The 15899-nt window shown below is 49.0% G+C and overlaps 1 protein-coding gene across 17 annotated transcripts in view; it reads left to right on the plus strand.

The window, feature by feature from the left end:
• The window catches only part of RYR1 (ryanodine receptor 1), a 140519-nt gene that overhangs the window by 12652 nt on the left and 111968 nt on the right, over positions 1-15899 (plus strand). For all 17 annotated transcript variants that reach the window (XM_087939288.1, XM_087939279.1, XM_087939287.1 and 14 more), the window contains exons 2-7: positions 23-142; positions 1183-1287; positions 8288-8362; positions 11855-11933; positions 14241-14353; positions 15762-15855. In XM_087939288.1, the coding sequence (XP_087795414.1) occupies positions 23-142; positions 1183-1287; positions 8288-8362; positions 11855-11933; positions 14241-14353; positions 15762-15855 (586 nt within the window). The remainder of the gene's footprint in view (positions 1-22; positions 143-1182; positions 1288-8287; positions 8363-11854; positions 11934-14240; positions 14354-15761; positions 15856-15899) is intronic.

Consider the following 15899-nt stretch of genomic DNA (forward strand, 5'->3'; position numbering starts at 1 on the left):
ACATATTTTTTTTCTCCCTTAGGATGATGAGGTTGTCCTTCAGTGTTCCACCGTAGTCTTCAACGAACAGCTGAAGTTATGCCTGGCTACCGAAGGCTTTGGAAATCGGCTCTGTTTTCTGGAACCTACCTCTAATGCTCAGGTGCGTATTGAGGCAGGTGACTTAGGTGTGAGCCTGGAAAGGTGCAGAAACAACAGCTTCACCTGCCCTCCCTGACCTGCGTCCACCTGCTTTCGTACTGGGAATTAGGTATTGAAGTCTATCGGTCTAGAGAACTTGGCTTTCTTTCCGTGAATGGATTGGCCAGATTTGACCAGGCTTATCATTTATATCTTCGTTAGATTTTTTTTTTTATCCTGCCTTTATGATTTTATGAGTAACTCAAGGCAGTGAACATTCATCGTACTTCTTCCTGGTTCTGTTTTCCCCACAAGAACCCTGGGAGGTAAGTTGGGCTGAAAACGAGGGACTGGCTCAAAGATACCTAGCCGGCTTTCATTTCTAAGGCAGGACTAGAACTCTCCGTCTCCTGGTGATTGGCTCATAGTCACCCAGCCAGCTTTCATTTCTAAGGCAGGACTAGAACTCTCCGTCTCCTGGTGATTGGCTCATAGTCACCCAACCAGCTTTCATTCCTAAGGCAGGACTAGAACTCTCCGTCTCCTGGTGATTGGCTCATAGTCACCCAGTCAGCTTTCATTCCTAAGGCAGGACTAGAACTCTCCGTCTCCTGGTGATTGGCTCATATTCTCCCAGCCAGCTTTCATTCCTAAGGCAGAACTAGAACTCACCATCTACAGTACTGCTGATTGGCTTAAAACGACCCAGTTGGCTGTCCTGCCTAAGGCAAGACTAGAACTCACTGTCTCCTGGCGATTGGTTTACAGTCACCCAGCTGCTTTCGTTGGCTAAGTTTGGAGCTAGAACTCCCAGTCTCCTGGTGATTGGCCCAAAGTCACCCAGCTGGCTTTCATAACTAAGGCGGGATTAGAACTCATAGTCTCTCGCTTTCTAACGGGGGTCCTTAACCACTAAACCAAACTGGAATCATGGCTAAGTCTTTCGATGAGCTTGCGGAGTTTTATTTTCTACTTTGGGTTGTGGCCAGGTGGTTGTGGCGGCAAATCGGGTTGTAAAACTCAGTCAATAGAAACCACCCCTAGTTTTTTATCCCTACACAGAAAGTCCCTCCGGACCTGGCAATATGCTGCTTCAGTTTGGAACAATCCTTGTCTGTACGAGCTCTTCAGGAAATGCTGGCCAATACTGTGGAAGCCGGGGTTGAGGTAAGAAGGGGGACAAAATTTCCTTCCTTCGGGGGCAGTGAGTTAGAAGGGTGGCTCTTGGTGTGGCCTCCTCGAGATCAAACCATGGATGAGAATGGGTGTGTGTGTGTGTATTCAAGAGAGCTACAGGTATCTTACTAGGGCCGTTATGGCGAACCTATGGTATGTGTGCTATAGGTGGCACACAGAGCCATTTGTGCCAAACTTACCTGCACTGCGTATGCGCGCCTCCCAGCTGATTTTCAGCCCATTTGAGGCCTTTTTTGCCCTCCTGGGGGCTTGAGGGAAGCCTCTGTAGCCTTTGGAGGCCGAAAAATGGGCCTTCCAGAAATACCAGAAGTGCTGAAACCGGAAAGTGCTGAAATGGGCCCATTTTTCAGCCTCCAAAGGCTACAGAGGCTTCCCTTGAGCCCCCAGGAAGGCAAAACCAGCCTCAAATGAACCGAAAAATCAGCTGGGAGGCGCACACATGTGCAGTGCAGGTAAGGGAGAGTTGTGTGCACATGCGCAGAGGGGCGGGGTGCATTGCATTGTGGGTGCTGGCTCACGCGCACGCTTTTGGCACACCGCAACAAAAAGGTTCGCCATCACTGTACTAGGGTGAGCAGTTGAGCGTCTCTTTCATGCGTCCGGCACAAAAGCTATGCATGTGGACACATGCCAGCCTTGTGAGGTAGTCCACATAAGAAGCACACCCAGGAGTGCTATAGCTCTGCCTTTATTATATGCTTACCTTAACAGAATCTTGCAAACAAGGAAGTACACTTCTGCCCGCTCACCTATACAGCCTCAGAAACTAGGGAGGGTGTCTTCTGAGATGTTTGCTACAACTTTATTTCTTCCCTGGGCTCGGCTGCCTCTTATCTGACGGTTGCCTAGCCTGCTTCTCTTCCTCCTGCCTCCCAAGGCCATCCCCACATACCATTATTACAGAATTCTTCTTTGTGGCTTGGATGAAGAGAAGGCACATTGGCATGGGGTGGGTGGGGTTTGAAGACCGGGGAAGAGTCACTCCGGAATTGGGTGGCACCAAATTAAATAAATAGACATGATGTCACTCATTAGGGCGGTGCAGTGGCCTAGAGGTGGAGCTCTCGCCTCACAATCAGGAGGTTGTAAGTTCAATCTTAGGTAGAGGCAGATATTTCTCTCTCTGGGCACACTGAGGATAGATCTGCTGGATTAAACTCCTCATTGGCAATAGGAAGGGCATCTGGCCAGTAAACACTCTGCTAGCTCCATTCAGTTGCCCAGACTCCCATCCTGCAAGGGATTACGGGGGTCATTAAAAGAGAATAAGAATATGATTTCAGTCATTACAGATACTCCTCAATGCCAGAGGAACATTTTAATTAACATTACAGGGTGGTCTGATACATGTGAATAAATGTTGTCCTGTAGAAATATGAGAGAGTCTTATCCTTAATTGGGAACCTTCTCCGTTAAGAACTCTGGGCACAACCTCAAAATTTAAGCCTTCACCTAAACGGCTTTGGCGGGGAAGCAAAGTTGCTAATTTCTTAAAGGTGCTAAGTCTGGAAAAGCAGTAATCTCAGAGCTGTATCGAAAGAAGAGGCACCTCCTCGCCAGTTTGATGTCTGCTTCTCAGGACAGCTGGTGGAATGCAAAAATATTCCCCCTCTAAAACTGCAAGGGTGCAAACCCCAAGATCTGCTCCTGGGTGTTACTACCTGGAATGGATCCCATTGGTCCCCACCGGAGAGGCTGAGCCTGTGTCCTGGCTACGTTCTCCGTTTTCTCCCAGGGGGGGCGAAACCAGGGGTGGTCTGCTACCCGTTTGGCCCATTGGGACGAACCCATAGCTAACCGGTAGCGGATTTTATGGCCGGTTCAGTGAACCGGCAAATCTCAACCCTGATTGGCCCCACCCCACTCCACCCCTCCCCTCCCAGGAATCTCCACGTGGCCCATTTGGGATCCCAGGTAAGTCCAGGGCGTGGACGGAGGCTTGGGGAGGTGGAACAATGGGCCTCTCCGAAGATCGGGAAGACTGGAAACCGGCCCATTTCCGGCTTCCAGAGGGTCTCTGGAGCCCGGGGAGTCCATTTTCCTCCTCCCAGAGGCTCAAGGAAAGCCTCCGGAGTCCGGGAAGGGCAAAAACACCCCCCCTCCGCCATGATGCAGGAGGCCTAGTAGGCCACACCCACCATAGCCACGCCCACCCAGCAACCAGGCAGAGAATAGGTTGCTAAAAAATTTTGAAGCCCACCCCTGGGTGAACCTAATGGGCATCTTGAATGATGAATGAATGGAAGGTGTGAGGGGGGGTCCTTTTAAGGGGTGAAGGGAGACCCCCAGCAAGCCTCAGGTATCCCGCTGACCCTTGGCCTGAGTAATCCTCGATGGTTCACCTTCTTTCCTTCTTCTTTTCTTTGGCTTCTCAAATCTGCCGACTGACCCGCTAGGGTGTTGACTTGGACAAGTGGGTAGGTGCTACCTTCAGTCGCTGCCGTGATCCCACCTCCTCATGCCCTTCCTTCTAAACCTTTCCCCTCCCCTCATCCCTTCTCCCAACCAAGTTTGGTGTGTTCCTTCCAAATTCCCATTTTTCCTCCTCGGGGTTCCCACCTCAAATGTAACCCGTTAACAGACAAGCGACAGATTTTGAGAAGACAGCCGATTTGCCATCGGGTGGTGGGCCGGGGTGCCATTCTCCAGGTTGTAACAACCAGTTCGGTGATCGTGCAGTTTGCGCGTGCGTGCAAGCGCAGCCCTTGAGTAACACAGCTGAGAAACGGCAATCCGCCGTGCTGCCCGAATCAGCCGAGATATAGGTAGTTAAAGCACAGGGGCGTATAGGATTGTCGCAGCAAACCGGTTCACCGCTAGCTGATTTTCGGAGCCAGGGGTTCGGCCGAACCGCTCCGAACCAGTAGAATCCCACCCCTGCTGGTGGGGCGTTAACCTAAGAAGGACCCAAGTTGTTTTGTTTTGAAGGGCATTCCAGGCTGTTCACGCTACGTTCAGGGTCGAAGGCCCATTTGGGAAAGAGCGTTGAGATGCCGTGAAGGATCAACTGGCCATATTAAGTACCTTCAAATGGGAAGAGAGGCATCCGGCCTCAGAAAACCCTCCAACTCCATACAAACAGGAGTTCTGCTCCTTGAGTGTAGGACAGCGGTGTCAAACTCAAGGCCCGTGGCCCCGATCCAGCCCACGGGACCCCCCTGAAACAGCGAAGGACCCACCTGCAGTGTCTCCGCCAGCAAAAGCAGAGTTCGTAAGGGCTGAAGGCGGGCTCTGTTTTCGCTGGCAGGAGGCCATTTTCGCTGGCAAAACCCTCGGGCCACCACAGACGCCCCCAACACGAGTGATGTTAAGGTGGGCCCCCCCCAGCACACCCCTGAGATCAAAAACGTGTCCCTCAATGAAATTGAGTTTGACGCCCCCGGTGTAAGAGAAAGAGTGGAAAAATCTGGGGGTGGAGTTAAAAGAGCGACCAGCCTAGCATCCTTACGTAGTCAACTAAGTCCAACCTCCCTCGAATTCCATTCAGGCACGAGAAACCAGGAGCCAAGAGAAGAGTCCAGAAGCCCTGAATATTTTACTCCCTGCAACCTCTACCCAAGAACCTGATCTAGAACGGTTCATTCAAATTGGCGCCAGATAAGAATCAATGGACTTCAAAGGGGGAGGGTAGACTTAGATCTCTTTGGGGGGTGTAGGGATTCCAGACCAATGACGTGGCTTATCTCACCCTTGGGTTCAGCCTGGTCATCTCCTATAGACCCTTATCTAATTCCAAGCAGGTGCTAATCATTCCTTGAGAAGATTCCTTTGCAATGGCACGATTAGGAACACATCAGTTTAATTGGATCTTAAAATGTGGACCTAATCTTCCACGCCTGACATAGGGCCCCCAAATAGTGAAGTTGCCTTCCTTCTAAGCTATGCTAGCCATCAGCTACCATACAGATATATTGAGATACATCTCCTAGAACTAAGCCAGCGTACTCACCAAGGAGGCAGGGGTTTTTATTTTATGTCCTGTCCCATTGTCCTCCTGTTCCCATTCCCACAACTGCCCCACAAGGAGGTTCTCCTCCAGGAACAAAAGCTTTGGAGCAGTTGGGGATTCCTACGAAAGTGTAGGAGAAGGGTCTTCCAACTTGGCAAGTTTAAGACTTGTGGACCTCAGCTCCCAGAATTCCTGAGCTAACATGACTGGAGGAGGAATTCTGGGAGTTGAAGTCCACCAGTCTTAAAGCTATCCAGTTTGAAGACCCTCTGGTGTAGAGCAATGTGACGGTGAAATCTGGGTGGGCTTTGCCAACCCCACAGTTCTTAGCAATGGGCCTTCCTTGTGGGAAACCAGGTGGGATCCCCCTTGTCCCCTCCCTCCAGTAATCTCCCTCTCCCTCCTCCTTACCTCCTCTTCCTCCTCCTTCCTTCTTCCATGTTTTCAACCCATCTTCCTTCCCATTGGACTTCTCCACTGATGGTTGTGGTTTCCCAGATCTGATCCTGTGTCCCCTCCTTACTTCATTGCATGGTTCCTCTCAGTGAACTTCTGTTTCCTTCTGGAAAACCCTTCACTGTGTTGGGTGTAGAACGGAGTGTGACGAAAGAAACATGCTGGTTTGCACTTGACAACGGAGGGTTGGGAGGGAGAAACGCTTCGTCCTGGGATGTGCCATGGTCTGCCCCATCTTACTCACCAAAATCTTCAACGCAGAAGCAACTTTATGGGTTCCAGAAAGGTTCACAACCGCCTTTCTAAGGGGACCCATCTTGGATCTCGTCTTATTCCCCCTCAACCCCGTTCAAGTTTTGGGGAAGAACATCCAGGAAATTCTAGTTGACAAGCAACCCATGTTGAGCCTGCGCATCTGTTTTATTGCTGCTTTATTGGGATAAAATGGGGGTGGGGAAAAAAAAAACAGCTGGAAGAAGGAACTGTTTACAAGGTAGCTAAGCTAGGAGGACATGAATCCTGCCCTATTCGAGATCGTTTGACCCCCAAGGAAAAGAAGATTAAAATTCTGTGTCGTGCAATAATTTGAATTCTGCAGTAAACAACTGCAGGCTCGTATGGACTACAGGTGCTCTGTCCTCAAAGCTCTTGGGGTTGTGGCCTCTATCCCAATAAACTGGACCTACAGGCCTACTATGATGGCTACTGTTCATGGGATGTGAGTTTTCTGGTTGCAAGAATACATGAAATGATCAAGACGTTCCTGAGTGTGTTTTGGAGCTTTTGACTTTTTTTTTTTTGCATTTTCTGCTGCGAGTCAGTGATCTGGTCACATCTGTGCAGACAGATCCATCAAACAGATCCATCCTTTGAGGATGTCACTTATTGTATGCCCCTTGAGATATAAGATGCAGGAGTCGAACTCTTCCCCTGTTCCTCTGCCTCGCTGCTGCCAGGCTCCGAAGGCTCCGGAGTCGGCACGTAACTCCCAGATGGATCCTGGCCCCATCTCTGGATCGGGACGCAGGACCATCGTCCGAGTCCTCCCCAGACTCTCCGACTGGCCCACGTTCCTCCCCACTGTCCGACTCTGGTGCTGTCTCCGCAGGCTGCCGGCGGACCACAACAATGTGTGTCCGTTTGTCAAGCATCCGGAGGCACGGTCGTAAGTGTGAACAACGGTGATAAGCCCTCTTTTTTTTTTAAGTGCCTTTGTCCCTTTGAGCAGTCACTAAACGAACAGCTATAAGTCGAGGACTCCCGGTATATTGTTCCTGATCGCTGCGAAATCAAGATCAAGGCAAATATCCGATTTTCGTCTTGTTACTGGGTTGCAACTGCTGCATCAACATACCTAGGAGGGCATACAAAGACTCAGCTGAAATTTTAGTGAGGGGGAAGGATTTGCAATTGGTCCGGCCCAACGTAGCTACACAGTGGTGGAAAGAGCCAAGTAGCCTTTCCTCCCTTCCCCGCAACTAAGCATCTCCGCCCCTTTTGACTTGGGTGAAAAATGCGGTTTTGGCTGTGGCGTTCGAATTGCAATTCCCAAGTCCGTTGGGCATCAAATGCTTAGTTGCTCCAGAGATACTCTTCCATCCCTTCCAAGAGATAGAAGACCTATGGTGTTATGTGAGGGATGTCTCATGCGGAGATGAGCACATAACTTACCGGGACTGTCTCTTATGGAAATTGTCAAATCTGTGCTTCCACGTGTGCCGCACGGGAAACCAATTGTTGGGTTGCCTAGCCTGGATGGTAAGGAGAACTTGGGCCTACTCCGTGGTGACCTTGAATGGTAGCGTGTCCGGTAAAAAAAATAAAAAAATGGGGGTGTCTCTTGATTCTTGAAGTCATCCCACAATTTTAACATCTGCTTTCCACTTAACTTGCGAAGTTAAGTAGGTCTGCCCGAGTCAAACAGAAGTAATTGTGTTCTTTACTACAACGTAACGTAGACCTGGGCACTCTACGGCCCGCGGGCCACAACCGGCCCTTTGGCTGTCCCTGTCCAGCAGTGGAGGCAACAGCAGGGGCCTTATTGGTTCAGCCCTCCACAATGGTCCCAGTTTCACAGGTGACCCTTAGTGAAAATTAACTGCCCACGCCTCCCCTAATTTGTTGAGTTGAAGAAATGACGCCATCAGTTCGATCTTGGCTGATCTTACAAAGCTAAGCAGGGTCAGATCTGGTTTGTCATTTGGATGGGAGATCAGCAAGACCTCCAAAAAAAAAAAATCCCCCACAATGGAAACCTATATTGTTGCCAAGAGAACTCCATGGACACCCATGAACTAACCGAGGGTCAAGCTTGACTTAGAGATGGTTGCCATCTTACCTTTTGGTTAGTAGGTTTCAATCCTACCTCTGAACGTCTCAGACGCCTTCTTGTTTGGTCAACCACGAGGTCTAGGATCTTGTCTAGCCCAAAAGCTGGTGATCGTTATTGTGGGATGGGTGCATGGATTTTGAGCGAGCTCCAGGTTGAGCGTTCCACAGGTAAACCTGTCAAATGCCTTTTTGTGTGTGTGATTTGACTTTGTCTTTTGCCTTGTCATCCTCCAGTCCTCACAAGGCGGTGGACATCGGACTCTGCTGTATGGACACGCTATTCTTCTCCGGCATTCCCACAGCGGCATGGTAAGCGGGCCGGGAGAATGGAATTTAAGGAAGCCGTGGATTCTGACACGGGGGCAGGGGAAGGCTGGGGAGCTTCAGCACGGGGTAAAGTGACTCTACACAAGCCCAGTGTTCTGACCCAAACCTGGTTCCAAGAGAGCAAACACGAGACAAAGGTAACCCGCACAACCTTTTAATATTTCATTTACAAATCCCGTTCCTTCACGGATAAAAGGCTGCTTACAACTAAGGAGCTCCGATAAGAAAGAGCCTTGCCAAAGCGCCAAGAACACCAGATAAAGTTGTTGTAAGGACGAGGCAGTCGAGTTGTTTGATCATGATCAACTGAATCATGATGAACTTTATTGGAGTCTAGTCTTGCATTTATACACATTTTAATTATCCTCCAACGTTGGTTAACTTTGGTTACTGCTTAAATTTCGTTACTGTTTAGCATAATAGTAATTAACACAATTAATTATCTCTAGTTAAAGTCTAACACAGGGGTGTCCAACCGTGGCAACTTTAAGACTTGTGGACTTCAACTCCCAGAATTCCTCAGCCACCCCTGGTCTAACATATATGTTTACTTCCTCTCTCTAATCCTCCTTTAGATTAGTGACTTTGTTTGCCTGAGTTGTATTTGCTTGGAAACATTCTTTATCTGAGGTTTGCCATCCGAGATAGGAACATTCCGGCAATTACAACTCTACATAAAGTTACTAAACAATAAATCAGAGAGACCCCAAATACCAACTCAGATGTTCTTAATGCCCACCAGGCTCGAGTATCAAACTTCTTTGCCTTCTGCACAGAACTGCGGTTTCTCAGCTGGCTTTTATCTTCTCAGGAAGGGGCCATTACTTTGCAGCCTTACTCCCGAGTCGCCCGTGCTGCTGCAGCTGCTCTTTCCTTCGAGTAGTCCTGTGCGCACTGGGCACAGGCTCCTCGGGAACCTCTTCCTCACTGCTGCCAGCCTCCACAACCTCCGAAGGTAGCATTCCACTCCCTGATGGTCCTGGCTCCCTCCCTGCCTCACACGCAGGGCTCTCATCCGAGTCCTCGCTCTCCAAGACCTCAGCCGTCCACACCTGCTGCCGGCGAACCCCAACCCCCAGTGGACAGTGGCAACCAGGGCCATTTTGGGTCAAAGCCAAGCAGGGTTTATTTTCAGACCCTGAGTCATAAGTTCTCTACCAAAGGAGGGATGTAAAAATTGCAAGGCATCTCAAAGGAAGGCTTTGAGGAGACGGGACATAGTTCTCCGCCAAGTCAACGTCAAGGTTTGAAAAGGCTGGGAGAAGTTCTGGAGGCCAAGTCGAAGTTCTAAGTAAAGAAGCTGAGGTCATCTGAGGTGGGGCGTTGCTGGCTGTTCCTTGCCTTCTGTGTCACCATTCCTAGGAGGACCACAGCTATGGAGGCTCGCCACCAGAAGAAGGCCTGAATTGGTCACCTGTCCACTCATAAAACATTTCTATGCCTGTTTTAGGGTTGCCACGAACAGAAGTGGGAGGCAGGGGGAGGGAAGGAAATTCGAAAGAGCAGCACAGCAGTTTGGAACCGAAAGTGCATTCCATTCTTATCTTGCAAAGGTTGTAACTAAGCGACCACGCAAATCTCTTAATTGGAGAATGTGATTGATGACTCCCGGCTATGAACGTGTTTGTTGGAGAATATGAATTATGATGCACCCCAAAGGGGTGAGGTGGGGGAAACCAGGGTCCAGGGTGACCGTGAATTACATGTCTCAGAATCAGCTTCAAACAGGTCATGCCGACATGTTCGCTCCTAATAAATTCTTCGTAGTTTTTTACGCTTGGCTCAAGTCTCGTGTTTTCATGAGGTTGATCACTGGAATCCTGGCAGCAATCCGATTCTGAGACACGTAATTCACTTTTAGACAAGCAGGTGTTTGCGTTGGCTGGAACCACTTGCTGGAGACGTCCCCCTTGCTACTACTTAGATTCAATAGCCCAGAAGGAATTGACTGCCGGTGGACGTTGCAATCAACTCACGGCATCAGTTCAGACCTATCTTCTCAGAACCAACCTGTGGCTGGTTCTCAGGATGTGATTTGACTACCTTTCGGGGTTCCAAAGAGGACAACGGTTTAAGGAGACCGCAGAGATGGTGTTGGAAGGACCAACTCTTAATGCAAATCCTTTTTTAAGGAGCGCAAAGAATAGAATTCCCATCAACCTACGTTGCTTGATGCTCAGCACGGCAGTGGAGACTAAGTGAAGATTTCAGGCATGTCATCATGCGAAGAGGAGCAGAAATGGGACATTGGTGGTGGAATATATAGTACCAAAATTCACAGACTAGGAATAAACAGCTACTGTTGATTAAAGTAAAAAAAAACGGGTGGGAAATCCTCTTTTTAATATATATCTTCTATAAAAGCGAAATACCCCTCACACATCATCACAAAATCTGCAGAACCGTAAAGCAAACTAGAAATTTGGCACCTATCTTCCTCTTGGCTTCTAGGTGCTCACTAAGAGAGGATTTTTCAAAATGACCACCAGAGCATTAATATTTCGTATATTACTATTATTAACACGCTCTGATGCTAAGGAGTTCTAATCCCCCTCCCCACCTGGAAAGAAATCTCTTCCAAATGCAAAACACAAGCAGAGGAGAGGAATTTCAGTTTCCCAGCAACAACCAGCTTTGGTACAGAACAGTTGAGCTAAGCCACGCCCAGGCTCCTTACTATCTCCTTGCTCATACAGCAAATACTGTTTCAGTTTCCAAACAGCCCTCCAACTCTCACACACACTGACAGGATGCTAGCCAGATGAATACCGATGGATGCTAGTAGGCAGAGGCAGAATCCCCCCCACCTTATTTTCCTTCCAAAAAACTAAGCCCTACCACATAGTTTTGTAGCAAAGCACAGGTATCGAGCTACTATATATATATATATATATTTTCATCCTGCAGTTAACTCAAGGCAGCAAACAGACATAACAATCCCTCTTCCTGTTTTTGAAACCTGGTTATAGTTTCGCTATCGCAAAACCCTACTATAGTGTTTTCTCACCTTTGCCAATTTTAAGACAAGCGGATTTTGACACACTGGCTGGGGAATTCTGGGAGTTGAAGTCCACTCGTCTTAAAGAGGCCAAAGTGGATTGATTTAAAGGCAGTCTAAACTCCCGCCATACATTACTGGAACAACCTCAACCTAGATTTCTTTGTCTGAAACATAAGTTGCGTCAACCAACTCCCCACCCTTGTGGCCAGTCATCCCATTGTCCAGACCAGGGGTGTCCAACTTTGGCAACTTTAAGACCTGTGGACTTCAATTCCCAGAATTCTCCAGTCAACCATGTTGGCTGGGGAATTCTGGGAGTTGGAAGTCTTAAGAGTTGCTAAGGTTCGACATTCCTGGCCTAGGCTGTTTTGGGGGGTAATGATTTTTGCATTTGAGATAAGTAAACCAGAAATCCTGGCTTATCCCTAAAACAGGAATCCTGGCTTATATCCTTTCTTCTTCCCAACGTTTAGTATTTAAGCTGCCTGACCACCTCGCGTTCCTTGACGGATAAACTCGCCTTCGACGTGGGCCTTCAAGAAGATGCTTCAGGTACGTGACGTGGCTGAGCGCTCAAGGGAACACTTGGGTTTTCTTACAGAGGATGCAGAGGGTTGCACTCGATCCACAGGGGTGGGATGCAAATATTTTTACTACCGGTTCTGGGGGCATAGCTAGGTGGGCGTGGCCATGTGACTGGGTGGGCGTGGCTTTTTTTGGGCAGCACCCCTGCCCTCCGCGCTCTGTTTTAGGGGCCTCCTGGGCCTCAGGGAAGCCTCGCGGGCGAAGCAGTAAGACAGCGAGGGAGACCTCGGCACAGCTGATCGTTGGGAGGGGGGTGGAAGTAAAAGAAATACTGGTTCAGCTGAACCGGTAGCTGTTTTTCTTTTTTTTACTATCGGTTCAGCCGAACGGTAGCATTTTTGCTACCGGTTCACTTGAACCGGGCTGAACCGGTAGAATACCACCCCTGGACTAGATGACCTTTGAGGTCCCCTACAGCCCCACAGTTCTATGGGAGGGTTTGAAGGGATGGGGAGGAAGGATTTTCCTTATGAAACTCTTACATGGGTCTGTTCTCATTTTTCTGGGTCCCCGTCCCCCCGCCACACAACGAATTTTAAGCAGCTTAAAATAAATGCATTTTGGGTTAGGTATTTATGTGTTCATAGTTATTGATACCCCTTATATACTATATTTATGCTCTGTGCAGTGTGTACAATTTATGCATTGTTGTTCTTGTTCTCATTTTCTTATTCTCCTCCTTAGACTCCAACCCAGGTAACTCGATAGACCTTCCCTTGCAACCCCATTCGTTTAGTGAATTGTTAAGGTTATGACGAGCACCGAAAAACAGTGGCTTGCAGCCTGTCTTCACACTTATGGCCATTGCTGCATTTCCCATGGGAAATGCAGGCAGATGGCTACCAGCATGTACAGCTGGTCCTCGACTTACAACGGTTCGTTTAGTGACCGAAGTGACAGTGGCACCAGAAAAAAGTGACTTATGACTATTTTTTCACACTTGGGACCATTGCAGTAGCGCCTCCCGCGGTCGCCGCGATTTACATTCGGACGCTTGACAACTAACTCACGTTTATGACAGTTGCAGTGTCCCCGGGGATCATGGGACCAATTTTCATGACCTTCTGACCAGAGAAGTCAATGGTGGGGAGGAGTCAGGTTCACTTAACGACTGCCAGACAAACATTTAACAACTGCGGTGATTCGCTTAACGAATGTGGTGAGAACAAAAAAAAAAAAACCCTCACTTCTCACATTTCTAGCTTAGCCACATAAATTCTGGTCTCCGTTGCTGTCATAAGTCGAGGACTTATCTGTACTTAAGGATGTTTGTAGCCTCATGGAACTGCCATTTGCCACTTTCCCAGCCGGATTAGCAGAGCTGGATTCTCGTTAACGACTCTGCAGTGATTCGCTTAATAACCGTGACGGGAAAAAATGGTGCCAAACTGGGGGATGGCTCACTGAACAACCACCTTGCTTAGCGGCGGGAAATTCTGCTCCCTGTCATGGTCATAAGTTGAAGACAACCTGCAACCGAAACCGGGTGCCCCATAGAAGCAGAGTTTTGTGATCTGCATGAGTCCTCCAGCGGAGCAGAATTGTTACTCGAGAAATTTCATTCCATACCGAGGCCTCCCTCCATGCATATATTTGCATATTTTATGCATAATTGTGCATAGTTTACTTTCCCTCCTCATTGGACAAGGAGTTAGCAGCCTGTGTGGGATGCCAAAGCATGATGGGACTAACGAACGAGAAAGAGAGAATTTCTGTCAGGATTCCAGGCAGTTCCTCCCATTTAAACCAAAACTTTAAAAGGATTTATTGGGAGTTAACATGCTGGCACTGCCTGGATGTAGCCGACTCTGAGGCACATCATTCATTGTCACCCTTGACCCTGGTTTTCCCCCCACCCCTCTGGGTGTATCGTAATCCATATTCTCCAATGGGACAGATCCATAGCCAAGAATCATCAATCATGCTCTCCAGTTAGATATTTGTGCAGCAGAAACTTCAGTCACCTAGTTACTATCTTTGAAAAACATTTATGGAATGCACTTTCGGTTTCGCAAGCTGCCGCGCTGCTCCCCCCTCCCTTTCTGTTGGCAACTCTAAAAAGACCATGGAAATATTTTATGAGTTGACACCCTCTTTGCCTCGCGTTCCGAAACCGCCTCGGCGTTGGCTGCCGTCTTTCTCTTCGGAAAGGCTGGCCTACCCCCGCCAGGCGGACTGGGGGAAGGAATGCTGCATGGCTGTGGGGGAAATGGGCTTGGATTCCCGGCGGCCATTTGCATAGCCGCCCACCATTCTCCCTTCTCCCCTCCGCAGGGGAAGCGTGTTGGTGGACCATCCATCCTGCCTCGAAGCAGCGGTCGGAAGGGGAGAAGGTGCGCGTGGGGGACGACCTCATCCTCGTCAGCGTCTCCTCCGAGCGGTATCTGGTGCGTGTACCAAAATGCCTTTGAGGCGGATGTTCGGGTTGGGAGTGGGGTAGGCCGGTTTTCCTTGGCAATTTTTAAGACAGGTGGACTTCAACTCCCAGCATTCCCTAGCCAGCCAATACTGGCTAGGGAATTCTGGGGTGTTGACATCCACCTGTCTTAAAGTTCCACAGGTGGAGAAACGCGGTCTTCAAGAAAAGGGATTATTTATTTATTGGTTACATTCTTAAAAATCTATATTACTTTAGAAGGAACTCAAGGCATCGAATATAGCCAACATGGCTTCCTACTCTTGTTTTCCTCACAACAACCCTCTGAGATGGGTTGGGCCAAGAGAGAGAGAGAGAGAGAGAATGATTGGATCAAAGTCACCCAATCGGCTTTCATGACTAAAGCGGTACTAGAACTCACTGTCTCCTGCTGATTGTTCCAAAGTTACCCAGCAGCTTACAGGCCTAAGGCAGGACTAGAACTCCCAGTCTCCTGGTGATTGGCCCAAAGTCAGCCAGCTAGCTTTCATGGCTAAGGCAGAACTAGAATTCCCAGTCTCCTGGTGATTAGCCCAAAGTCAGCCAGTTGCTTTGATGTCTAAGGTGGGACTAGAACTAATTGTCTCCTTGTGATTGGCCCAAAGACATCCAGTTAACTTTCATGCCTAAGGCAGGACTAGAACTTACTGTCTCCTGGTGATTGGCGCAAAGACATCAAGCTAGCTTTCATGGCTAAAGCGGGACTAGAACTCCCACTCTCCTGGTGATTGGCCCAAAGTCAGCCAGCTAGCTTTCATGGCTAAGGCAGGACTAGAACTCCCAGCCTCCCGGTGATTAGCCCAAAGTCAGCCAGTTGTTTTCATGTCTAAGGTGGGACTAGAACTCCCAGTCTCCTGGTGATTGGCCCAAAGTCAGCCAGTTGCTTTCATGTCTAAGGCGGGACTAGAACTAATTGTCTCCTGGTGATTGGCCCAAAGACATCCAGCTAGCTTTCATGGCTAAGGCGGGACTAGAACTCCCAGTCTCCTGGTGATTGGCCCAAAGACATCCAGCTAGCTTTCACGCCTAAGGCGGGACTAGAACTCCCAGTCTCCTGGTGATTGGCCCAAAGACATCCAGCTAGCTTTCATGGCTAAGGCGGGACTAGAACTCCCAGTCTCCTGGTGATTGGCCCAACATCAGCCAGCTAGCTTTCATGCCTAAAGCGGTACTAGAACTCCCAGTCTCCTGGTTTCCAAGCCAGCATCTTAACCACAGTGAAACACCATCTTCAGCACCTGTTGTGGTTGCTTTACTTTAATTGAACCTTGCTCTGAGAAACCAACAATCTCCCCCCGCCCTCCACATCCAACCCCGCTCTTTCCTTCTGGCCTGACCATTGTGACGGGGGCGGGGGCGGGTGTCTTTGTCTCTTCCAGCACTTGTCCACCGCCAGCGGAGAACTTCAAGCTGATGCATCCTTCATGCAAACCCTTTGGAACATGAATCCCATCAGTTCCGGCTGCGAAGAAGGTACGCGGTGTTTTCTTGTGGGTGGGATAGAGTTTCTTTGGCCT

This window comes from Pseudonaja textilis, chromosome 10 (genome assembly GCF_049901715.1).
Source record: "Pseudonaja textilis isolate UNSWEBS1 chromosome 10, rPseTex1.2, whole genome shotgun sequence".
Taxonomy (NCBI): Eukaryota; Metazoa; Chordata; class Lepidosauria; order Squamata; family Elapidae; genus Pseudonaja; species Pseudonaja textilis.